Here is a 27,273-nt window from a genome sequence, read left to right as displayed (position 1 = left end):
AGACACAGAATCTGAAGCAGGCTCCAGGCTGTGAGCTGTCAGCACAGAGCCTGATGCCGAGCTCGAACTCACAGAGCAGACTGCGAGATCATGACCTAAGCCAAAGTTAGATGTTTAACCGACTGAGCCACCCAGGCAGCCCTAAAAATCATAGTTTAGACTCTTATTGTTGAATGTTTCCAAAGCCGCCTATTACAGCAAAATCATGAAAATGTTTTTCGATCTGAAGATCATCACCCAAGAGGTCTTTATGGTTCTCAAAGTGTATTGTCTTACTTTCTACATATCTTTATTTTAAAATAGCATATCTTATGGTTCAAAGGTAATATATGTTAAAGATAGAAAAATTGGAGAATAAATCTTCTAAATTGGAGAATTTAGAGATAATCTGAATTTAATTATAGTTATTATAAATATTGTTATACTTCCTGCCAACCTTTGTTCTATAAACATTTATTCAGTGTTCAAAGCATAGTGTGTGTGTGTGTGTGTGTGTGTGTGTGTGTGCATCTATACTTGTTATTGGACTTTTAAAATCTCTGTTAATGTCATGTTATAATAGTTATGTACCTAATTAGATTCAAATTCCTCTTTATGATTTGTTTGAATTATTACATTTGCTAGAGAGACATCTTGTAGGAGACATGCATTTCATCATTTTTTGGCATATATATCCATTTATCGATAAGCAAAAGTAAATGATAACTACTTACGTCTTATTACTAACATAGATATGACATAGGCTTCTATAGGTTTGTGAAGCAATATTATTTTGAAGATGGGTGCATTTTTCCCCATTGCCTCTGAAATGAAGAACCTCAGGCATTCTCAAGAGTTGTGGAGAAATCTTTGAGAAAGTTAGGAGAAAGATGGATAGAAGCAGGCACTGAAGTGATCTCACCTAATTTCTTGCCACAGATATTTCATGAATAGGACACAGCATTTTGGTTCACCAAATTATAATGTAGTGCTTTTAAGAAATGATTCACTTGACTCTCAGATTATAGCAACCACATATTATTTAACACAAATTCTGATTTATGAATAAAAATTGGTTAAGCAATAGTTGAAACAATAACTGAGAAGAACTGGATTCATAATGAAAAATTCAGAATAAATGTACATATTTTAATTTTAGGGCTGCATTTTAGCCATTGTTTTTTACACAAGTGGGATATTCCAGTTTCCCTTCCTGACAGGTTATTCGAAATGTATGATGTGGTGTCTTTTTATGATATCCACTTTTACATACAAATTCAATAATATCTCCTGTTTTAGAATAAAATTTTTTTTCATGTCTCCATCGTAACTGTATGTTATGTCTATCCATGACTTCTTCTGATATCACACATGCATCTGAAAGTATAAAAAAATGAACATAAAACATTAATTAGCATACAAATATTTTCCACAGAATCTCAGCCTTTCAACTAGAATATTCTACATTCGTCTAGGGCTTCATTCTCAAACCTTTCCAAGCCAACTCACTGAAAATCCATCATGTAGATTTAAATCATTTTAAACAATTCAGGATAAAAATGAGGTGCTGTGTTTAATGTGTAATAATTAAATATTATAATCTAAGATACAAAATGTCAGTTATCACAGGAAGAGCTTTGATTAAAGATCTTTTGTTGCTGTTATTGCTTGAACAAGAATTTTTCCAACTTTATTTTCTCACATGTTAATATTTGGTAGTCAGTCATTCAACCGAACGGTTGCTTGTTAATCCATGAAAACTCTACAAATACAAATTCTACAAATACATCATATTCATTACCCAGGATCTATGAGGATGTTAAAATATTTACCCAAGCACTTTGGTGGTTCTGACCACTGTCCATGACTACATATTATATTCTTGTTTCCCTGAAGTTCATAGAAGGACTGGCATTGGTACTCAACTAATGATCCTGGAGCATACGTTGATAATGGGAATGAGGTAATGTCTCCATTGTCGATAGGTGGAGGAGGCCCACATTTTCTTTTAGGGTCTAAAAAAACGTTGTTTGATTTATTGAAAGACCAAAGGAAAACACAGGTTAAAATAAAGCAATAAAAATATAGCTCAGTATGTAATATCAACACTTGTGATTTCTGATGACATAAATGATTCATTAAAGAAATTTTAATCACTTAAAATGACAGTTCCACTTTTAAGCCCTTTCTTTCACCCCACATGAAAGCATGCATAAAACATTAACAAATATGTCTCCTTTGCATTATTTCAGTATTAAAAAATGCTTTTTTTAGAGAATGTATGCTAAAAAGCTAGGTAACTTAGATGAAGAAATGTCCTTTTTTAAAAATATATACAACATATTGTAATGTCTATTGGATCTCTAGTCATTTTTTATTGATTTTTTCCATTTTTATTACAAAATAAATATCTATCCCTTTGATAAAATTCAAAGAATTACAAATTTGTATAATGTGAAAGGGAACTGCTGGCTTCCTAGTCTGGACATGACGAGGGAAAAACATTTCTGTGTATTCCTTCTGCTAAGTATGACTAAAAATCCTAAACATATTGTAAAAACCAACATAAGACATTGCCTAGGCCTAGCAAGACAGAGACATTTCTTACAATACCTGAATTATTTCTGAGAAATACCACAGAAGAAACCTAAAACCACCCCTTTCTCCATCTTGATCAGCGAAGGCCAAGTAAGGAGCCTAGACTTCTATCCACACTCCTAGGGAATAGGATACCCCTCCCCCTTCCCATGGTGTCAGTGGAGGCCAAGTGGGAAGCCAGAACTTGCACCCTGCATGATGGTAGAGAGGACCTAATAAATAAAATATTTCAATAAAATGCAGAATTTTGAAACATAATGCCCAAAATGTCCAGAATACAATTGAAAATCATTCGTCAAAGCAAGGACCAGGAGAATCTCAAAAGAGAAAAGAAAATCAACAGAAAACCATACTGATATGACACAGATATTGGAATTGACAATGGTTTTTAAAACTTCAATAAAGCAATAAAAATATAGAGGAATTACAGAACTAAAAATATAACAGAATTCTTTTTAAACTCACTGGATGGGGGCGCCTGAGTGGCTCCATCGGTTAAACGTCTGACTTTGGCTCATATCATGACCTCACGGTTCTCATGAGCTCCAGTCTCACATCTGGCTCTGTGCTGACAGCTCAGAGCCTGGAGCCTGCTTTGGATCTTGTGTCTCCCTCTCTCTCTCTTCCCCTCCCCCACTCACATTCTGTCTCTCTCTCTCTCTCTCTCCCTCTTTCTCTCTCTCTCTCTCTCAAAAATAAACAATAAACATTAAAATATTTTTTCAATCCAAGCTGTGGTCACCTCCATTTTATTTTGTACCTCATTTATAGCATTTTTTAGCTCCTCCTGTTTCTTAGTCCCTTGATCTCTGTAGCAATAGATTCTCTGCTGTCCTCTATACTTTTTTCAAGCCCAGTGATTAATTTTATGACTATTATTTTAAATTCATTTTCTGTTATATTGCTTAAATCGTTTTTGATCTGTTCGTTAGCCGTCGCTACTTCCTGGAGTTTCTGAGAAACTTAACAGAAGTCCATGGGGGAGGGGAAGAAAAAAAAAGAGGTTAGAGAGGGAGAGAGCGAAAGCATAAGAGACTCTTAAAAACTGAGAACAAACTGAGAGTTGATGGGGGGTGGGAAGGAGGGGAGGGTGGGTGATGGATATTGAGGAGGGCACCTTTTGGGATGAGCACTGGGTGTTGTATGGAAACCAATTTGACAATAAATTTCATATTTAAAAAAAAATTTTTTAAATCCAAACTCAAAAAAAATATTTTTTTAAATAAAAAGTAAAAAATAAACTCACTGGATGGGCTCAGTAATAGATTGCAGATGCAAGAAGGATAAATAAACTTGAATATACAGCAATACAAATTATCCATTTTGGAAGTAGACTGAAAAGAAGCAAAAAAAAAAAAATGGACAGAGCTTCAGGGACCTATGGGAAGACAGCAAAGAGTAGATACTGAGAAAAAGAAAGAGGAAGAGATTGGAGATGAAAAAATATTTCAAAAAATAATGGCTGAAAATTTCCCAAATTGGTCATAAGACATAAACGTATATACCAAAAAAGTTGAGAAATCTCCAAATACGTTGAACCCAAAGAAATTTATGCCAAGATATATCATAATCAAACTGCTGAAAACTATTAAGAAAAGGGGAAAAAAATACCAAAAGCAGCTAGATAGAAATTATGCAAACCTTTGGGAGAGAAAGGACTCAAATATCAGTGGGGTACTCATCTGTGACCATGGACCCAGGAAGAACTGTCAACCCCAAATTCTATACCCAGTGATACTATTCTGTAGGATTTAAGGGAGAAATGAAGACATTCTGAGATAAAGGAAAACAGAGAATTTGTCTTCAGCAGACTTGTCCTTGGAAGACTTTGAAATGAAGGGAAGAAGAATTAAGAATTAAGAATTCTTTGGAATTAAAACTTTGGAATGAAGGGAAAACAATGGAATTAGTAAAAATAGGGGAAATATAACAGACTATCTTTCTCCTAATTAGTTGGTTAAACTATGTTTGGTGTTTGTACAAAATTACATCATTTGATATTATTTGATATTTGAGCAAAACTGTATCACATGATGATGTATGCATTGGCAATACTTAAGAACTTTAATGTGGGGAGAGTAAGTGGACCTACATGGAAGCAAGGTTTCTACATTTCACTTGATGTGATAAGATGTCAATATCAGGCAGAATGATAAGCTATATATGTGCATCTTAATATCTACAGCAACACATATATAGTTTTATAGTTGTATAAAACTATACAAAGAGATATGCTCAAAAACAATATAGATATATCAAAATAAAATGAATTAAAATGTTCCAAAAAATCCACAGGGAAGGCAAGAAAACAGGAATTAGAGACACAGGAAACACACACAAAACAAACAAGAAAATGGCTTACATGGTGCCCCATCAATCAATAATGACTTTAAGTATAAATGGTTTAAATACTTCAGTTAAAAGACTGAAAATGGTAAAGTGGACATATAAACAAGACCCAACTGTATGGCATCTAAAAGAAACTCACTTCAAACATGGTAACATAGGTGGGCTCAAAGTAAAAGACTGGAAAATATATGTGGCAGGCAAAGGTTGATTTGAAAAACTACAAGTGGCTAATACAGTATCTCCTTAGTTGGCTCCCTTTATTTCCTGAACTCTAAATATTAGAGTGTCCTATGACCAAGTTCTTAGACTTCTTTTTAGGTATACAGTAATTCCCTGGATAAGCTCAGCTAGTAATCTATCTTGAAATATAATCCACATGTTGAAGAAGCCCAAATTTATATCACATTCTATGATCACACACCAGCTGCCTATTTCATGTCTCAAAGTGGAATTTCTTGGGCTGTCAAATGTACTTAAAGTATCTTTAACACATTTATTCCTCAGGAAATAACTCTCTTAATACTTATGATAGGAGAATTTTCCATGATTCCAACTGTTCTTTTAATCTGGACATTTTATAAAACAAATATACTATATTACTTAGTTCAGTCTGAAAAAAAAACTGGATTTTAAGTACCATCATTTTATTTGTATTTTAAAGATATTCCATAAGAACTACTACACTACATATTTATAGCAACATATTTTATCTTTAATATGTTCTCTAAACTTTGGAGATGAAATAATAAATAATAAATATGGAATGATATAATCTTCTCTTTGAGTTTAGTAAAATAAATATTATAAATTATATAAACCTTAAATGAATTTATAAACCACAAGAAAATTATTTTAAAAAGATTTGACATCAGAGTTTGGTTTATAGTCATCCTGTTTTTGAATTGTAATTTTGGCCCTTAGTAAAATAGATACAAGTAGTCAATTCCTTAAAGACTAAATCAAGAATTTATTTACTTTAATTAAGACTTAGACATATTTCATTTGAGGCAACATGTATGGACCTAAAGGGTATTATGCTATGTGAAATAAATCAGACTAAGAAAGACAATTACAATACTATTACACTCATGACCAGAATCTTAAAAAAAAAAAAAAAAAAAAAAAAGATTAACAAACAAAAAGCAGAATCAGAACTATAAACAAAGAGGACAAACTGATGGTTGCCAGAGGGAAGAGGAGTGGGAGGTTGGGTAAAAAGGATAAAGGAGAGAGGGAAATACACACATGCCTCCAGTTATGGAATAAGTAAGTCACAGGAATAAAAGACAAAGCATAAGGAATACAGTCAATGACACTGTGAAAATAATGCAATGTGATAGATGATAGCTATACTTGTGAACATAGCATAATGTATAATCTTGTTAAATCTGTTAAATCACTTAGTTGTACTCCTAAAACTAATGTAACGTGTGTCAAGTATACATACATACATATATAAAGACTTTCTGTAGAAACTGACAACGTGATGTTAAAACTCAAAGAAAATGGAAAACAGCTAGAAAAGCAAAAACAGTTTTAAAAATTAATGTTAGTTTTATACTGCTGCTACAAAAGAAACCCATATATTCAGAGGATTAAACAATACTAACTTATTGGGCACCACTGGGGAGGCCATTATTCTGCCTTCCACAATTAAGAACAAATTGGAGGACTCACACCATAGTAATCAAGGAAGGGCATAAAGATATGAGAATAAATATAAATATTAGTGCGAAAGACTAAAAGTACAGAAATTGACACAAACACACTTCTCCTATATTCAGTGGACTTTGACAAATATGACAAGATATTCAGTGAGTAAAATGATACCACTCCCAGCAAAGTGGGTAAAACAACTGAAAATCTGTATGAGAAAAAAAGAAAAAAAGATGAACCCTATTCCATACACAAAATACCTGGAAATCAATCACAGACATGAATGTAAAAGTACATATGTAAGCTTTCTGGAAAAAAAAATATGATAAATCTTTGCAACTTTGAAGTTGGAAAAAATGTCCTATGTAGATCACAAAATAAAAAAATTAAAAAATTGATCAACTTGTATTTCATTGAAAGTTAAGGCATATGTTCCTGTAAATAAACTATTTTAAACTCAAAAGATAAGACATAAAATGTGAAAAAAATGTTTGCAAATTACATACTTGATTAAACTAGTCAGGAAGAAATTAAAAAATGCTATAACCAAGATGCTAAACTGACGGAATGTAATGAACACAAGGATGGAAGAAACAGAAACAAATAAGTGATATAGAAGATAAAACTGTAGAAAATAATGAAACTGAAAAGAGGGGAAGAAAAATATTAGATCATGAATGTAGACTTAGGGAACTCAGCAATTCCATAAAGCATAATAATATTCATATCATAAGAGTCCTGAAAGAAGAGAGGATAAAAGGGACAGAAAGTTAATTTGATCAAATTATAGCTGAAAATTTCCCTATTCTGAGGAAGGAAAAAGAGATCCAAATCCAGGAGGCACACAACTCCCATCAAAATCAACAAAAGCAGGATAACATCAAGACATATTGTAGTAAAATTTGCAAAATACAGAGATAAGGAAAGAAACCTAAAATCAGCAAGGGAAAAGAAATTCCTAACCTACAAGGGAAGACAAATAAAGTTAACAGCAGATCTCTCCGAAGAAATTTGGCAGGCCACAAAGGAATGTCATGATATATTCAACATGCTGAATGGGAAAAATGCACAGCCAAGAACACTTTGTCCAGCAAGGCTGTTATTCAGAATAGAAAGAGAGATAAAGAGTTTCCCAGACAAACAAAAACTAAAGAAATTCATGACCACTAAACCAGCCCTGCAAGAAATATTAAAGGAGACTCTTTGAGTGGGAAAGAAAGACCACAAGCAACAAAGATAGAAAGGAACAGACAAAATCTCTGGAAACATCAACTTCATAGGTAACACAATGACACTCATATCTCATATGAATGACACATTCATATCTATCGATAATCATTCTGAAGGTAAATGCCCTAAATGCTCCAACCAAAAGAAATAGGGTACCAGAATGGATAAAAAACAAGACCCATCAATATGCTGCCTACAAGAGACTCATTTTAGACCTAAACACACCTGCAGATAGAACAATCTATCATGCTAATGGAAGAAAGCCAGAGAAGAAAGTCAGAGAAGCCTTACTTATATCAGACAAACTAGATTTTGAACCAAAGACTGTAACAAGAGATGAAGAAGGGCACTATATATATCATAACAAAGGGTCTATCCAAAAAGATGATCTAACAATTGTAATTGTTTATACCCTCAACTTGAAAGCATCCAAGTATATAAATCAATTCATCACAAACATAAAGAAACTCATTGATAATAATACAATAATAGTAGGGGACTTCAACACCCTACTAATAGAAATGGACAGATCATTTAAGCAGAAAATCAATGAGGAAACAATGACTTTGAATGACACACTGGTCCAGATGGACTTAACAGATTTATTCAAAACATTTCATCCTAAAGCAGCAGAATACACATTCTGCTCAAGTGTACATAGAACATTCTCCAGAATAGGTTACATATTGGGTCACAAATCAGCCCTCAACAAGTAGAAAAAGATTGAGATCATTCTATACATATCTTCAGAACATAACACTATGAAACTTGAAATCAACCACAAGAAAAAAATTGGAAAGACCACAAATACATGGAGGTTAAAGAACATCCTACTAAACATGAATGGGTTAACCAGGAAATTAAAGAAGAAATGAAAAAATACATGAAGCAAATGCAAATGAAAGCATGATAGTCCAGAACCTTTGGGATACACCAAAAGTGGTCATCAGAAGGAAGCAAGAAGTAAGAAAAGTCTCAAATACACAACCTAACCTTACACCTAAAGGAGCTAGAAAAAGAACAGCAAATAAAGAGTAAAGGAGCAGAAAAAGGGAAATAGTAAAGATTAGAGCAGAAATAAATGATCATAGCAACAAACAAACAAAAAAACAATGGAACAGATCAATAAAACTAGGAGCTCGTTCTTTGAAATAATTAGTAAAACTGATAAACCCATAGCCAGGCTTATAAAGAAGAAAAGAGAAAGGCCCCAAATAAATAAAATCATGAATGAAGGAGGAGAGATGACAACCAACACCACATAAATATTAATAGTTATAAGAGAATAGTATGAAAACTTATGTTTCAACAAATTGAGCAATTTGGAAGAAATGGATAAATTGTTAGAAACATATAAATTACCAAAACTGAAACAGGAAGAAATACAAGATTTGAAAAGACCCATAATCAGCAAAGAAATTGAATCAGTAATCAAAAATCTCCCAACAAACATAAAGTCCAGATGACTTCACAGGAGAATTCTACCAGACATTCAAAGAGTTAATACCTATTCTTCTCAAATTGTTCCAAAAAATAGAAATAGAAAGACAACTTCCAAACTCATTCTACAAGGCCAGCATTATCTTGATTCCAAAATCAGACAAAGACCCCACTAAAAAGGAGAATTACAGGCCAATATCCCTGATGAGCATGGATGCAAATATTCTCAACAAGATACCAGCAAATAGAATGCAACAGAACATTAAAATAATTATTCACCATGATCATGTGGGATTTATTCCTGGACTGCAGGGCTGGTTCAATATTCACAAATCAATCAGTGTGATATACCACATTAATAAAAGAAAGGATAATAACCATATGATCCTCTCAATGGATGCAGAAAAAGCATTTGACAAAATACAGCAAGATGGAGGAAAATACAGCATTTATTCTTGATAAAAACCCTCAACAAAACAGTGATAGAGGGAATGTACCTCAACATCATAAAGGCTGTATATAAAAGCTAATATCATCATCAATAGGGAAAAATTTAGAGCTTTTCCTCTAAGGTCAAGAACAAGACAGGGCTGTCTACTCTCACCATTGTCATTTAACATAGTACTGGGAGTCTCAGCTTCATTGATCAGACAATGAAAAGAAATAAAAGGCAACCAAATTAGCAAGGAACAAGTCAAACTTTTACTATTTGCAGGTGACATGATATTCTATATATAAAACCTGCAAGACTCCAACAAAAAATTTCTAGAACTGATACACAAACTCAGCAACATCTCAGGATACAAAATCAACATACAGAAATCTGTCGTATTTCTATACGCCAATAATAAAGCAGCAGAAAGAGAAATCAAGGAATTGATCACATTTACAATTGCACCAAACACCATAAGGTACCTAGGAATAAACCTAACCAAAGAGGTAATAAAAGTTCTATACTCTGAAAACTATAGAACATTTATGAAAGAAATTGAAAAGGACACAAATAAATGGAAAAGCATTCCATGCTCATAGATTGGAAGAACAAACATTGTTAAAATGTCCAAACTACCCAAAGCAACTACACACTTAATGCAATCCCTATCAAAATACCAGAGAATTTTTCACAGAACTACAGCAAACAACCCTAAAATTTGTATGGAACCACAAAAGACCCTGAATAGCCAAAGCAATCTTGAAAAAAAAAGAAAAGCTGGAGACATCACCTTTCTGGATTTCAAGCTATAGTCATCAAGCTGTATCAAGACAGTGTGATACTAGCACAAAAACAACACATAGATCAATGGAATAGAATAGAAAACCCAGAAATGGACCCACAATTCTATGGTCAAATAATCTTCAACAAAGCGAGAAGTAATATCTAATGGAAAAAAGATAGTCTTTTCAACACACGTTGTTGGGAAAACTGGACAGCAACATGCAGAAGAATGAAACTGGACCACTTTCTTATACTGTACACAAAAATAAATTCAAAATGGATGAAAGACCTAAATGGGAGACAGGAAATCATCAAAATTTTAGAGGAGAACACAGGCAGCAACCTCTTTAGCTTTCCATGTCTGGAAACTAAAGCAAAAATGAACTATTGGGACTTCAAAATAACGTTTCTATATAGCGAAGGAAATAATCAACAAAACTAAAAGGCAACCGACGAAATGGGAGAAGATATTTGCAAATGACATATCAGATAAGGGTTAGTATCCAAAATCTATAAAGAACTTATCAAACTCAACACCCAAAAAAACAAATAATATAGTTAAGAAATAGGCAGAAGACACGAATAGACATTTTTCCAAAGAAGACATCCAGATGGCCCACAGACACATGAAAAGATGCTCAACACCGCTCATCATCAGGGAAACACAAATCAAAACCTCAATGAGATATCACTTCATATCTGTCAAAATGCCTAAAATTAACAACACAGGAAACAACAGATGTTGGCAGCAGATGTGAAGAAAGAGGAACCCTCTTACACTGTTGGTGGGAATACAAACAGTATGGAGGTTCCTCAAAACATTAAAAATAGAACTACCCTACAACCTAGCAATTGCACTATGAGTTATTTACCCAAAGGATACAAAATACTGATTCAAAGAGGCACATGTACCCCAATATTTATAGCAGCATTATCAACAATAGCTGAATTATGAAAAGAGCCCAAACATCCATCAAATGATGAATAAAGAGGAGGTATTGTGTATATATATATATATATATATATATATATATATATATATACAATGCAATATTACTCAGCCATCAAAAATAATGAAATCTTGCCATTTGCAAGGATGTGGATAGAGCTAGACAGTATTATGCTATGCGAAATAAGTCAATCAGAGAAAAAAAATATCATATGATTTCATTCATATGTGGAATTTGAAAAACAATACAGATGAACATAGGGCAAGGAAAAAAAGAGAGAAGGAGGCAAACCATAAGAGACTCTTAACAATAGAGAACAAACTGAGGGTTGCTGGAGGGGAGACAGGTAGAAATTGGGCTAAATGAGTGATGGGTATGAAGGAGGGCATTTGTGATGAGCACTGGGTGTTATATGTAATTGATGAATCACTAAATTCTATTCCTGAAACCAATATTACACTATATGTTAACTAACTAGAATTTAAATAAAGACTTCAAAAAAAATGGCCCGTCTGGATTTCATCACAGGCTAAAAATCTGTTCCTGAAAATAAACTGTTAGAAACACAAAAGATAAGCCACAGAATGTGAGAAGATATTTGCAAATTACATATCTGATAAAGGAATTATATCCCAACTATTTAAAGAACTATTACAAGTGAATTATAGGACAAACTATCCAATTAAAATTGGGGGGAAATTCAACATTTCACAAAAGAATATATACCAATGGTCAACAGGAGTGCCTGGATGGCTTAGTCAGTTAGGTGTGCAACTCTTGGTTTTGGCTCAGGTCATAATCTCACAGTTTGTGGGTTCAAGCCTGGCATCGGGCTCTATGCTGACAGCTCAGAGCCTGCAGCCTGCTTCAGATTCTGTGTCTCCCTCTCTCTGCCCCTCTGCCTCTCTCTCTCTCTCTCTCTCTCTCTCTCAAAAACAAAATAAATACATAAATAAACATTAAAAATTTTTTTTAAAAAAATAGGTCAACCATAATTGCCAAAACCTAAAGTGTTTTGTGGAAACATTCCAAAATTGTCTCTAGCTTGATTGGGATTGCGGCTATATACATGTAAACATTTGTCAAATCATTAGCCTGCACACACATATGTGTCAATCATATTGTATATAATTCATACCTGAAGAAAGATGATTTTTAAAATGAGCATGTGCAAACTAAACATATAGTTGTCAACAAAATGTTCAAGTGATGTAATGACAAGAAGAAAAAAGCCAAAGCAATCTGTCTAAATAAAAAGTGAACATATATGGAATTATGAGAAAAATCAAGCCAAATAACAAGAAGCTCCAGACAGAACAGAAAGAAACTAAGACATAAAAACAAAAATAGCACAAGGAATGAGTGACATCGGCAAGATGGACGAAAAGAGATTCCTCATAAATCCCTCCTCCCAGTAATTACAATATGGCATCTATCTACAGGCAAAGTGTCTTTTATGGGAGATATGGGATCCAGGTAGGAGACTGTGAAACCCTGGTGCAGTCTGAGAACAAGGAGAGCTGTTTGAAAAGATAGCCTTCACCCAGGCAGCCAACTTACCAACCATCACCCCAGCTGGAATTGCAGAAACAGCTCCATAACCCTGAGAACTGGGCTACAGACCCATTTGACTTTGACCCTGTAACCAGCACCACCTGCCAAGGGACTTGGGAGGAGTCTCACCCACCCATGTGTAGAGTAATAGGTACACAGACTTTGGCCCTGGCTCTGGACCCTGAAGCAGCCTGAAGCAGCCAGCTCCTCTCAGTCAGTCTAGGACCCCCTAGAGAATGCCAATTTCAACAATTACGCCTAGATAAGAGAGCCTTTGTAGAAGTCCAGGAGTCAGACAGAGAAGTTCCAGCACATCGTTGCAGCAAAAGATCCAAGATTGGTTGTTTTGAAGTGGGTCAGTTTGGCTTTGCCATGATAAAGGAGTAAGTGTAAAGGGAGAGCCTCAGAATTTTATGCATTCAAATATAATTTCCCTGCTCTCATCACATAGTAGTAAACAATAACCCTGCCACAATTCAATTCAGTATCCCCAGCCTGTGTACATAATCCACTTCTATGCCTGTTAGTTCAATGACATGAGACGCCCGAGATAACAGATTTACCATCAACTTCCAGTAAAAGGAAATATTGATTTGTCCCTGGTGAAGGCATTGTATCTTATGACCTACCTTCTAAACCAGCAGAGTACAAACTTGCAAGCCCAGAGAAAGAATGTTAGTGATTAAACATCTTAATGGATGCAGATAAGGTGATAATCGAATACAATACAACAAATATTTGGTCAAAAAAGAAAATATAATAAACGAAATTCTTATAAACACAAATAGAAGAAAATTTCTTTAAGCAAACAAAAAAGAGCTGTGAGATATTACGCTACCAATATGCACAATTCCAATTTATTTGCCACATGTTAACAGTTGTGATATGATTTATAACAAATATATATTTAGTCTTTGACCCACATCTGGCATAGAGCTCCTAATGTTAAGCCAATTCTTAAATGATTGGAATTTCCTAAGTGATGAGTGTGATAAAGGTATCTTTAGTTATGTAAATGAGGTGTCTTTTGTAAATACCAAGGATGGGGGCTGGTTGCCCAAGGAGTCAGCCCTGTCTTTAGAGAGTTGGAACTAGCAGTCCTACCATCCTGACCCCCAGGGAGAGGAGAGGGGCTGCAGGTTGAATCAATTGCCAATAGCCAATGATTTAATCAACCCTGCCTATGTAATGAAGCCTCCATAATAATCCAAATGGACAGGGTTTTGAGAGCTTCTGGGATGGAGAGCACATGGAGGTGCCAGGAGGGTGGTGAACTCAGAGAGGGCGTGGGAGCTCCACACCCCTTACCACATATCTCGCCCTGTGCATCTCTCATCTGGCTATTCCTGTAATAGCTTTTTGTAATAAACTAGTAACCTAGTAAACAAAATGGGTTTTGTTCTGTTTTTTTTTTTTTAATTCTGTGAGCTGCTCTAGTAAATTAATTGAATCAGAGAAGGTCATAGGAACCTCTGATTTATAGCTATTTGGTTAGAAGCACAGCAGACACACTGAACTAGCAATTGGCTTGTGAAGGGAATGGGGGCAGTCTTGTAGGACTGAGCCCTTAATCTGTGGGATTTTATGCTATCTCCAGGTAGGTAGTGTCAGAATTGAGTTGAATAGTAAGACACCTTCCTGGTGTCAGATAATTGCTTGGTGGTGTGGAAAAAACATACACATCATAATAGAAAAGATTATCATACGAGTTGAATAGCAAATTTCAGTTAGGATTACAATAAGACTTATCCTCAGTGGACGTAAGGTAAAAGGCATATATGATAACTGAAAATATCAGCTTTACAATTTGCTTTTGCACAGTTAAAATAAAGCTAGTTTTCTCGTCTCCCTTTGTTTCCTTTCTATATACCATCCACTCCTGACTGATGAGGGAGCATAACGCAAGCTGAGGGCAAAGTACAAGCTACCACCACCACTGCCACCCCCACCCCACCCCCACCCCACCCCCAGCCAAGTAGAATATGAGTGATATTCCTCGGACACTCCTGGCTACCCGAGAACAAAGGAAAGGGGGTTAAGTGTTTGCCGTGTGACGTGGGAAACTAAGGCAAATGAAAAATTAAATTCCTTTACTGCCTACAGCCTATTCACAAGTCCTTGAAACAGGCAGAGTGACCTCGCTCTGGGAGCCCAGCTGCCTTGACGATGACACTTTGCTAGGGGCAAAAGGGAATATTGGCTTAACATTATCCTGACCCCCCAGGAACCTATAAGTCTACTTTAAAATATAAAAATTCCTGGGGCGCCTGGGTGGCGCAGTCGGTTAAGCGTCCAACTTCAGCCAGGTCACGATCTCGCGGTCCGTGAGTTCGAGCCCCGCGTCAGGCTCTGGGCTGATGGCTCAGAGCCGGGAGCCTGTTTCCGATTCTGTGTCTCCCTCTCTCTCTGCCCCTCCCCCGTTCATGCTCTGTCTCTCTCTGTCCCAAAAATAAATAAACGTTGAAAAAAAATAAAAATAAAAATTCCTTTGGAAACGTCCTTTATCTCAACTCCCCCAAGGTATATTCTGGCAACCATACTCCAAGCTTATGGCCTCCTGATATACTTCTGAAGGGTCTCATGACTGAGGTTTTACTAAAAGGTAATAAAAAGCATTTTCCTGACAACACCTAGCCCCTCAAGGTCTCGGAAACCTTGCTTCCAAAATAACTTAGAGACTTACTCTATCCCTAACCCCCTCCCAACCTGACGGTATATAATCAATTACCCATCACAACCCCAGTGCAGCTCTTTCTGCCCAAGGGTCCTGTCCTGGTGCTTTCATAAAATCACCTTTTTGCACCAAAGATGTCTTCAAGAATTCTTTCTTGGCCGTCAGCTCCAAACCCTAGTATCACGCCAAAACCCCATCACTGACAACTGACCTTGTCAGAGTACTCAAACTGTGCCAACTTTGAAAAGTATTATCATAGGGGCGCCTGGGTGGCGCAGTCGGTTAAGCGTCCGACTTCAGCCAGGTCACGATCTCGCGGTCCGGGAGTTCGAGCCCCGCGTCAGGCTCTGGGCTGATGGCTCGGAGCCTGGAGCCTGTTTCCGATTCTGTGTCTCCCTCTCTCTCTGCCCCTCCCCCGTTCATGCTCTGTCTCTCTCTGTCCCAAAAATAAATAAAAACGTTGAAAAAAAAAATTAAAAAAAAAAAGAAAAGTATTATCATAAACCATACTTTGATTTGCTTCTTTTAATGTATTGCTATATTATGTGAAATTACTAGGGATTATATACAAAATATCCTATATATCTAAGAAGCAGCACAATATGTAATATCAACACTTGTGTGATTCTGAGGAAAGAAAGAATTCATTGGTGAAATTTTAATCGTATCCTTCGAGACTGAAGGAGAAATGAAGACATTCTCCAATAAACAAAAGCTAAGAGAATTTGTTACAAGTAGACATGACCTCCAAGAAATGCTGAGGGCTGAAGTATAAGGACATGGGACAGTAACCTGAAGCTAAATGAAGACATAGAGCACAATGGTAAAGGTCACTATTGGGCAACTATAGGTAATAAAAATAAACGTAAAAGCCATTTTTATTATATTTATGCTTTTAAATTCTTTTTCTTGGGGCACCTGGCTGGCTCAGTTGGCTGAGTGTCCAAGTCTTGATTTTTGCCTCCGGTCATGATCTCACAGTTGTGGGATCAAGCCCCACATCAGGCTCTGTGCTGAGCCTAGAGTCACCATGCTATCCATTAGATCTCCAGAACCGATTCATCTCCTAACTGGAAGTTTGTACACCTTGACCAACATCTCCCCATTTCCCTCAACCCCCCGTCCCTGGCAGCCACCATTCTTTCTGTCTCTATGAGTTTGGCTTTTTTAGATTCTACCTATGCACGAGATCATAGAGTATTTGTGTTTCTCTATTTAACTTAGTTCACATAGCACAATGCCCTCAAGGTCCATGCATATTGTTGCAAATGGCAGGATTTCCTTCTTTTGGGGATGAATAATGCTCCATTATATGTCACATTTTCTTTATTCATTCATCCATGAGTGGAAATTTACATAACTCCTACCTCTTGAAAATTATAAATACTGTTGGTATGAACATGGGGGTGCAGACATCTCTTCAAGATCATAACTTCATTTCCTTTGGATATATGCCCAGTAGTGGAATTACTGGATCATATGGTATTTCTACATTTAATTTTTTGAGGAAACTCCATACTCTTTTCCATAGCAGCTATACTAATTTACATTCCCAACAGTACATAAGTTTCCCTTTTCTCCACATCCTCGCCAACATTTGTTATCTCTTGTGTTTTTGATAATTATCATTCCACCAAGAATGAGATTTCATTGTGGTTTTATTTTCAGAGTTTTTCTGTGTGTGAACAAGTTGTCAGACCCACCTTGTATACATATTGTTTATTTCCATAAAAAGATATATATTTTTTTCTCCCCTGGAGTTTAAGATTCTTCTCATTTTTTTTGTTTTCCATTTATTTAAAAGTATAATTAACATATTATAATATTCAGCCTGTATCAGACAGTCCAATTCTCTCTTTTTCTACATTGCAAATAACATAAACTAAAGCCCCAGAAAAATACTTCTTTTCTCCATTTTATCATACCCCAGAACATGCCACATCTAGATTCTCCTAACTGGCCCTCCTCCTTTCTCTTCTTAATCACTCCAGATTCATTTTCAAAATAGCAATCATAATGATCTTGTTTGAAACTCATTTTGTGTCACTTGCCTGCTTAAAATCTCCCAGAGGCCTCTAATTGCACACAGGCTAAAATCTGCAATATATATTATAGCCTATAACTTTTAAATTAATTAATCCAACACTTTGCCTCATCATGGGCCAGCCACATTGGCCTCCTTGCTTTGCTTCAGTGAGTCCAAACCTTTTGATGCCTTAATGCTATTTCACCTCTCCAGATGCCATCCTGAAGGTTGGAAAAGATTCGAAAACTATCATATGTAAAATGTGCCCTTCCTCAGGTCACTATTAATATTATATTTTATAATGTACATGACTTTTAATCTTTAACTTTCTATTTTTTATTTTTAAAATTATTATTATTATTACTCCTGGTTTTCCACTTGACATAATAGTCTATGAATAAAGAGATACTGACTCTTGTAGAGTATTGATCTCCAACAGTTTTGGTAGTGCTTGGCATATAAATGTTCACAATAAATATTGATTAGATGAATTAATGATGAATGGGAAAATAAGTAGGGCTAGAATAGACACTGTTCCCTTAGAGTCTTTGACAATGCTTTAGGAATCTTATTATTTCTGAGACCCTTATTCACATTCAGCAACTGTTTTGTTTCCATTAAAAGTATGAGAAACTCCAACTCAACTTCAGCTCCAATATATTCCTATTTTTGACATTTTTTTTTATGAAGGAGATTTCTATGTTGTAAGTTATACCCTGGAAACCTAAATTTCAGAAGTACAAAGTTCTAACAATGTGGAAATTATCAATACATTGGTGCTTCTCTTTAAATGATGTAAATTTAGCATTTGCCAAAAAAGATAAATGCCAACTAGCATTTAGCAGTAAGATTTCCTAGCAATAAGATTTTGCACATGTGGAATTTTAACTATTACACCTTGCAGAATAGAATTTATTCTCATGTTGTGTCAACTGATTTTGCATAATTTCATTATAAACATTAAATTTGTGTCACTAAAACATTAAAGTATCTTTCGAAAATTTTCATTATGCTCTTGACCAGTGTTTCCTAATATTGCCTACATTGAATTCATGTAAAGACAAAATGATTTTCTAGGATTATCCAGAGACTTTCATATCTACTCAGACACAACGGAAACCCTAAAACTAAAAAGGCAAAAATAGCAACAACAGCAACACTGCATATGTTTCATGATGTTACTTCTTCCTAAAATAAAAAAGAATACAGGATCCCAAAAGACTTACCTGTCGAACTGCATTTAGGAGGGATGGACCAGCCACTCTCTGTACATGTGATGTTGCTCTGATTATTTAAAAGGCGATAATCTGTATCACAGACAATTTCTGCGGTGTCACCTTCCTGGTGTGTTTGTCCTGAAGAGGCAGAATGACCATTTTCCACCCAAGGGAAAAAGCACTGTCCTAAAGACCCAAAAGATAACTAATATAAATCTTGCAATGAAGGAATATTATACTTTGCAAGCTTCAAAAGAGAAAACACACACAAAAATTCGTTTCTTAAAAATGAGTTCATGCAAGTTAAAAATATTAATATGTAATGTCATCAATCATCATGTGTATGTATAAAACACTCTACACTTGTAAAATTCCTTTAGATATCAGAAAAGTTAGTTTTGGTTTCTCATTTGATTGTCTAAATTGCTTCCTGAAGGAGGAGATGACTTTTATCTCCTGTGCCTTTTTTGCTTTTCTCTTTGATGACTCTGTCTTCTTCATGACTCTGCTTTTCTCTGTGCTCATTGAGAGAGGAAGGCAGATGTAATTTTAAAAAACAAAGATGTGAGGGGTGCCTGGGTGGCTCAGTCCAACTTCAGTTCAGGTCATGATCTTGTGGTTTGTTAATAAGCCCTGTGTGGGGCTCTGCGTGGACAGCTCAGAGCCTGGAGCCTGCCTCAGATTCTGTGTCTCCCTCTGTCTCTGTGCCTCTCCCGCTTACATTCTGTCTCTGTCTCTCTCTCAAAAATAAGTAAATGTTAAATAATTTTTTTAAAAAGATGTGATTAACAAAAAGGACAAAATTAAGGATAATAGTAAAATTCTTCTTGGATATTCAAAGAAACAGCAATTTTGAATCTGATATTACACATAAAAATAAACTCTCTTGAGAAAACCTACAGTCATACAATTACCAATGAGTGTGTTTAAATACTAGCAGTTAACAGTATTGACCACCACTATTTAAAATGAAAAGATTTATAAATGGCTTTTATGATGTTTAAGTATGTTCCTTCTATCCTGACTTTCTCGAGGGTTTTTATTAAGAAAGGATGCTGAATTTTGTCAAATGCTTTTTCTGCATCGATTGACAAGATCATATGGTTCTTATCTTTTCTTTTATTAATGTGATGTATCACATTGATTGATTTGCGAATGTTGAACCAGCCCTGAGAAACTTAACAGAAGACCATGGGGGAGAGGAAGGAAAAAAAAAGAGGTTAGAGAGGGAGGGAGCCAAAACATAAGAGTCTTAAAAACAGAACAAACTGAGGGTTGATGGGGGGTGGGAGGAAGGGGAGGGTGGGTGATGGGTATTGAAGAGGGCACCTGTTGGGATGAGCACCGGGTGTTGTATGGAAACCAATTTGACAATAAATTCCATATTTTAAAAAAAATAAGATAAGATAAGATAAAATGAAAAGGTTTAGACAAAAGTTTGTATCTTGTTTTTTTTCTGATTTGATTTCCACAAACAGTTTCTTATAAAAGGAGGAAAGACTACCTTGTCTTTGCTGATTGGTTCCTCCAGCCCCTGATTCTGTGATTGTCTAATTGTTCTGTGATTCTGTGATCTACCCCCTGGCATCCACTTCTCCACTCACTGAACACACTAAATAATTCATCCAGATAATAACCAGGGTATTTACTCACTGATACACTTTGGTGTTGGTGACCATCCTTCCTCTGTGCAGGTTATTTTAGTCCAGAGTGATTGTGAAGGAGACGCAAAGCTGTGATCACACGAGTAGTAGAAATACTTTCCCAGAGCAACTGGGAAGTTGTGTTTGTATCTGTCTTCATCATATATGTTTCCATGTTTTATTTCTGGAAAACCACAAGTTCTTCCTTAAGAAAAAAAAAATAGTACCATACATGAATGAGTAATTCTATTTTAATAATCACATTGATGACTTTATGATTCTATTTAAGTTAATTGTTCCACTTGTATTTGTGATTCAAGAGCTGGGGCAGTCTATAACTAAGAATACAAAGGTATTTGAGGTGTTTGCGTTGTTTGAGTTCTTCAGAAGTATTTCCAAGATTAAGATAACACAGAAAAAGCAAACACTGAGAAAAAGAATAAAAGTAGGTCTATCCACTAAGCTTCCCAGGTCTAAGAACTTTGCTTCTGGTGGGATGCTCAAACTCTTTGCAGTTCTCCACTCATTTCCGGTGTCTCTTCTTCCTGTGTCTCATGCATACCTCCCCTCAGAAACCTTAGCCATTTCCACCCCTCTTCTCCTACTCTAGGCAACACATTATACATAGGATATATAAACATATATGCATATAAAACTATAATTATAAACTGGGTGTCCTAAATAACAGAAATTTATTTTCTTGTAATTCTAGAAGCTAGAAGTCCGAGATCTGGTATCAGCAGGAATGGTTTCTTCTGTGGCATCTCTCCCTGGTTTGTACATGGTCTCCTTTCCCTGTGTCTTCCCATCTTCTTCTCTTTGTGTCCTAATTTCCTAATTTGCTCCTGTTATATGAACACCAGTTTTATTGGGTGAGGGCCCACCCTAATGACCTTGATTTAACTTAACTTCCCCTTTAAAGACCCTGTCTCTGTATACTGTCACTCTTAAGTCCTGGGAGTTAGGATTTCAGCATCGGAATCTTGCAGAAACACAACGCTATCCGTGCCACTAAACACACAAAGATGTATTCTATCTATGAAACAGTCTGCTTCCACTAAACAGGTTCATGTCTCCTTTGAGAAACATTGGTACAACCCAAATTTACAGGGCATTCTTAAAGGTACTTTCAGAAAAGAGTTACTGAGTGAGGATAGTTTTAAACTGGACAGGACCCTTTGTTGTATTGTTCTTATTTCTGTTGCTAGGAAAGGAAGTTGCCTGAATATAGTCTTAAATAGCATCTAAAACTCAGTGTGGGGCAAATTACAAAAATAAATTCTAGTAAATTCAGGAGTAAAGCATAGTGATTTATGTCCTACTCACAAATGCTGTAATGAAGTACCCTAAAGCACATTAGAGATTTCATTTACAATAATCTGGAAATAAGACGCTTTGCTTTTAAAAGAAATCAGAGACTTTAAAAAGATATCATAATGAAAAATTTATAAAGATATTAAGGAAGGAGAAAAATATAGTTATACAAATAAAAATCTTAAAGATTTTATACATGCAAGAGAAAGCTATTAGAACTAATACACAAAAAGAAATTGCTCTCTAAAGACAAGCTTAAAAAGCTACCAATTATATTTGTTATGTCATAAGATATAATTTTTAATACATAAGGATTGCATTCAGAGATATAATCTAGAAAATATATTGCTCCAAAGGTGAAAACAAATCAGTGCTACAGTTAACGCTCTGAAAATTTTTATTTATTTACTCAATACTTACCAGTGGACTCAGAAATGCAAATTAAAATTTATTGTCTTAATGCTAATTTTGTTGAAATATTAAATTGATTATAATTGCTTACCACAGCTTTATTAAGGTATGATTGAAATATGGTAAACTGCATATATTTGAAATGTCTGATTTAATAAGTTCTTTCGCATGAGTGAATTGGGATAGCGGTTTTCTCCAAATAAAACATCAATTACTTTATTTTACTAAACTACTAGCTTAGGACAAATACTTATTCTGTTCTGTAAAGACAGATATTTTTAGGTTTTAAGTAGTTTTTAAAAATTAAATATCCACATATTGTGAATAATAGCACAGGCTTTCCTACTTGTTCAAATCCAAAATATTTTAGAATGACTTTATCCCAACCAAAAAGTGTCATTTTGTATTGAGAGAAATTACTATTAAGTGTTGATTGTTACTGATTAATTCATATTTTAAGTGAACCTCAATAGTTGAAAAATATGACAAATATTTTACTTCCCCTAAATTTAAGCAGTTTTGACATATGAATTCATAAAACTATCATCATATACAAGATTATTAAGATATCCATTGCTCCCAAAGGTTTTCTTGCATTAAAACAAGAAACTTGGGCCGTCTATGTGGCTCAGTCAGTTAAGTGTCTGACTCTTGATTTTAGCTCAGATCATGATCTCACGGTTTGTGAGTTCAAGCCCTGCATAGGGCTCTGCACTGACAGTGTGGAGTTTGCTTGGGATCGTCTATCTCCCTCTCTCTCTGCCCCTCTCCTGCTTGTGGCCTCTCTTTCTCAAAATAAATAAACTAAACTAAATAAATAAATTAATTAATTAATTAAATAAAATAAAAAAAGAAACCTCCATATATTTATTTTGAAGTCAGCACCTCACTTTTCTTGTGACATATTGCCTAAAGTTGTGTGAGCATACTCACATATCTCCACATTGAGAGTCCTTTTTCTGACAAACTTAGGAAAAAGAAAACAGAATTTATTTTATTTTCCCCTTAGATAAACACGAGGTAATTTTCCTATAAAGTTATATCCCATTAGGGTGTCACAATACAGACTATTTTAACTAGTAAATTCATTAAAAAATACAGACACATAAAACTAGATATGATATGAAGTCACATTTAAGAAGGAAATCGAGTGTTCAGATGTCTTTTCAACTTACCTTGTCCATGAGCACAGGAAACCCACAAGGTGAGAATGATACTGATTAGTAACAGCATGTTCGTTATTCCCAATGGTGTATCAATACAAATATTCCAGTTGTGCTCTTTGTGGTTTTAAATCTGTTCTGTTAGCAGTTACCAAGCGTGACCCTGAATTTAAGTGCACTACCATGAAGCTCATCAATTGAGGTTACTTAGTAAATATCAAAGTTCAACGAAGTTTGCAAAGTCTCTCAATTCCTATTAGTGGTTTCACAATAATTTCTTGAATTCATTCCCTGATATGTACTTGTACGACTTTATTTAGGGACAGTAACAGGTTGGACCCAAAAGTGAGAAAACACTAAACTTTAAATAAACACCTATTGAAAATTGGTAAGGCTCTTTCTCAACCAGATGAATCATATGCAAATAACTGAGTCTCTGTCATTGTATTTTTCTTTTTTTTTTTAAAATTTTTTTTTCAACGTTTTTTATTTATTTTTGGGACAGAGAGAGACAGAGCATGAACGGGGGAGGGGCAGAGAGAGAGGGAGACACAGAATCGGAAACAGGCTCCAGGCTCCGAGCCATCAGCCCAGAGCCCGACGTGGGGCTCGAACTCACGGACCGCGAGATCGTGACCTGGCTGAAGTCGGACGCTTAACCGACTGCGCCACCCAGGCGCCCCTGTCATTGTATTTTTCTCTTGTCCTTTACTTACCCTCATTATGTAATTAATTAGGGGTCTATGAAAACCAGTGTGCATCTGGACCCTATTCCATTATCTATATTTTCTTATGCTTAGGAAACACTGCTTGACTTTTAAACTCACCTTAGATTACACTACTGAGTACAAGAGTTTCAGCATCTTCTTGGCATTTAAATATCTTTTAACCAACATGCTTTGAGGCACCTTTTATTTTAGGGTACAATATATTCAGAGGCATGCAGTGATATCCCTTTTGTTTTAGGAACATAACTCAAATGCCCTCACAGCTGTCCTTTCACTGATTTATTAATTGCATTTGTTCTGATTTTTTAGATATACATGCATATTTACATATATATAGCTAATTATATTTGCCATCTTCTAAGATACAATTACTTAATATAAGAGCATGGTTTTCAAGCAGATAATTAATATGGAAAATATAGTATTACTATAAAGGAGGAGAAAATAAATCAGTCATCACTGTCATAGAGTTAATGCATTGAAATTTATTTATTTCCTTACTATAACTACATGGTTTTAAATATTAAATAATTTAGTAATATATACAACTAATACTTCCAGAATACCAAAATAGCTTATATTAAAGTGAACCTCGAGGTGTCTGGGTGGCTCAGTCAGTTAAGCGTCTGACTCTTGGTTTCGGCTCAGGTCATGATCTTGCCGTTCGTGAGTTTGAGCCCCACATCGGGCTCCATGCTGACACTGGAGCCTGCTTGGAATTCTGTCTCCCTCTCTCTTTCTGCCCCTCCCCTGCTCACTCTCTGTGTCTCTCTCTCTCAAAAATAAACAAATAAACTTAAAAAATAATAAAGTGAACCTCCTACAAATAACAGATATAAACTCGGCACAAATTACAAAAATGAACTGCTTGAGTGAGTTAATGCAAGCAGAAAATGAAAAGTGTCCAATCTTTGAAAAAATGGAATTAAACTCTGAGATCCATCTTTATGTATTTTATGAATTTACAACACACCTACATCCACATGGTGCGTGGATGATAGAACTCAGGCAGAAACCAGGAGTCTCACCCATGGGACAATTTAGGGATCTGAGTATGGGCCTGGAAGAACCTCTGCCAGGTGAGAAGAGAAATGTATGGAGCTTCATCAGGGAAACCCCCCAATAATCTCCATATGTCCCCTTAAATTATTCCCTAATCAATATGAGCCTGCATGGGGCAAAACCCCAAGCAGCCCAGTGGGAAGAAACTACTGACTGCAAGGCTGAAAACTTTGAACACTTCAGGTAGTAATCAGCGTAGAAAAGAATGGGTTTGGAGTTCAAGGCCAGCATAGCTTATTAAAGTTGTCACATTTTACTTGAACCAGACAAATATGTCTTAGGAGTAAATACTATGTCCCAGGAGTTGACTAAGGGCTATATTCTTGTATTAAGGCAACACTGAAATAGATCAACTCTAAAAAAAACCCTTAAAACTAACACCTCACAGGATTACACTATTCCACCAGGAACATAACTTCTGTCTTGTATTCCTTTATGAGACAGTCAGCCAGATATGATGGCCATAAGAAGAGGCAGAGGATAGATTTAGGAAAAAATAAAGTTTATTATACTCACAAGTCCTAGAGGCAGAGTCAGAAGATAGGGATGAGGGGAAGGTTTGGGGGCCAGAAGAGGTACGGCTCTGGATCGGTTAGTTTGTAGATCAAAGACAGTCTCCTGTCTGGGCTCTTTGATATCTCTAAGATTTAGTAGTCTCTCTTCAGTCAGAGGTTTTGTAAGATATCAAACCATTATAATATACAGAAGACAAAAAAATTTACAATAGAACTTCTACTAGAAGAAAAATCTATATTATTCAGAGGTAAACACCAGAATCCATAAATCTCTACAATGTTTTCTGGTGATGTTCATTGTACAATAAAAACTTACTGGACATGCAGAGAAGCAGAAAATATGAACCATAGTCAGAGGAAAAGAGCTACCAAAAGAAACAGACCTAAACACAAACAGTATGCTAGAATAAATAAGATAAACATAACTTTTCAATGACTATGAAATAGAAGTTAAAGAATTTACAGGAAAAGTTATATATAATTGTTTAAGAGATGTTGACTTTCAGAATAGAGGCAGACAGTGTCTAAGTACCAAATATGAATCCTAGCATTAATGCTAGATATAATCTTCATAAAAACTGTAGAAAAATAATAACAATGAGAAATTTAAAAGAAGAAATAGGGGCACCTGGGTGGCGCAGTCGGTTAAGCGTCCGACTTCAACCAGGTCACGATCTCGCGGTCCGGGAGTTCGAGCCCCGCGTCAGGCTCTGGGCTGATGGCTCAGAGCCTGGAGCCTGTTTCCGATTCTGTGTCTGCCTCTCTCTCTGCCCCTCCCCCGTTCATGCTCTGTCTCTCTCTGTCCCAAAAATAAATAAACGTTGAAAAAAAAAATTTTTTTAAAAAAAAAAAGAAGAAATAAATGGACTTGAAAGTGGGTTAATAAAAGTTATCTGAAATAAATATCTTAAAAATAAAAATGAGAATCAAAAATTAAAGACTCAGTGATCTGTGGGGCAGTATCATGTGATCAAACAAGAAGAGAGAAAGTTCAGGGCAGAAGACCAATTTGAAAAATTATGGATAGCAATCTTCTAAATGTTATTAAAGACATGAAGCCATGGAACCAAGAAGCTCAGCTAACATCAAGAATGACAAATACACAGAAAACCATAATTAAAAAAACAACAAAACTGTTAAAAATCAACATTAAAAAGAAAGCTCTGAAAGCACCTAGAAAAAAAATGGAGAAAGAACATACATCATACATAGACAATGCCAATCCAGAGATGAGCTAATACTGTCATCAGACTTCTCATCAAAAACTAAGGGCTGGAAAACTAAAGAATTACATCTTTAAAGTATTAAACACACAAAATAATAAGGTGTTAAACATACCACGTACATGCACACACACACTGTCAAGTAAGAATACAATACCCATCAAAAAGATTCTTCAAAACCAAAAGTGAAATAAATACATTTTCAGATTATTTCAGAGAATTTGTTACAAATGATCCACGCTACAAGTAAGATGAAAAGAAATTATTCCAGAGAAATAAAACTGATACTAGCTGGATATGTGGATCCCAGAAAAGAGCCTAGACC

The 27,273-nt window shown here is 35.4% G+C and overlaps 1 protein-coding gene across 2 annotated transcripts; it reads right to left on the bottom strand.

Moving 5' to 3' along the window:
- Positions 1-1,100: 1,100 nt before the first annotated feature.
- LOC122475807 (complement factor H-related protein 2-like) lies at positions 1,101-23,614 on the bottom strand. Of its 2 annotated transcripts, XM_043567907.1 has the most exons (5): positions 23,433-23,612; positions 20,543-20,737; positions 18,899-19,075; positions 1,812-1,994; positions 1,101-1,356 (listed from the first exon to the last, which is right to left on the bottom strand). In XM_043567907.1, exons 1-5 carry the CDS (start codon positions 23,488-23,490, stop codon positions 1,148-1,150), a joined length of 822 nt encoding a protein of 273 aa, XP_043423842.1. In that variant the 5' UTR covers positions 23,491-23,612; the 3' UTR covers positions 1,101-1,147. The 2 variants fall into 2 exon arrangements, with proteins under 2 accessions (XP_043423842.1, XP_043423843.1); XM_043567908.1 differs by lacking the exon at positions 18,899-19,075 and having other exon boundaries at positions 23,433-23,614.
- Positions 23,615-27,273: the final 3,659 nt, after the last annotated feature.

Source organism: Prionailurus bengalensis, chromosome E4 (genome assembly GCF_016509475.1).
Source record: "Prionailurus bengalensis isolate Pbe53 chromosome E4, Fcat_Pben_1.1_paternal_pri, whole genome shotgun sequence".
NCBI classification, from domain to species: Eukaryota; Metazoa; Chordata; class Mammalia; order Carnivora; family Felidae; genus Prionailurus; species Prionailurus bengalensis.
The sequence above is the reverse complement of the archived record's forward strand: the minus strand, read 5'-3'. Positions and strand labels throughout refer to the sequence as shown.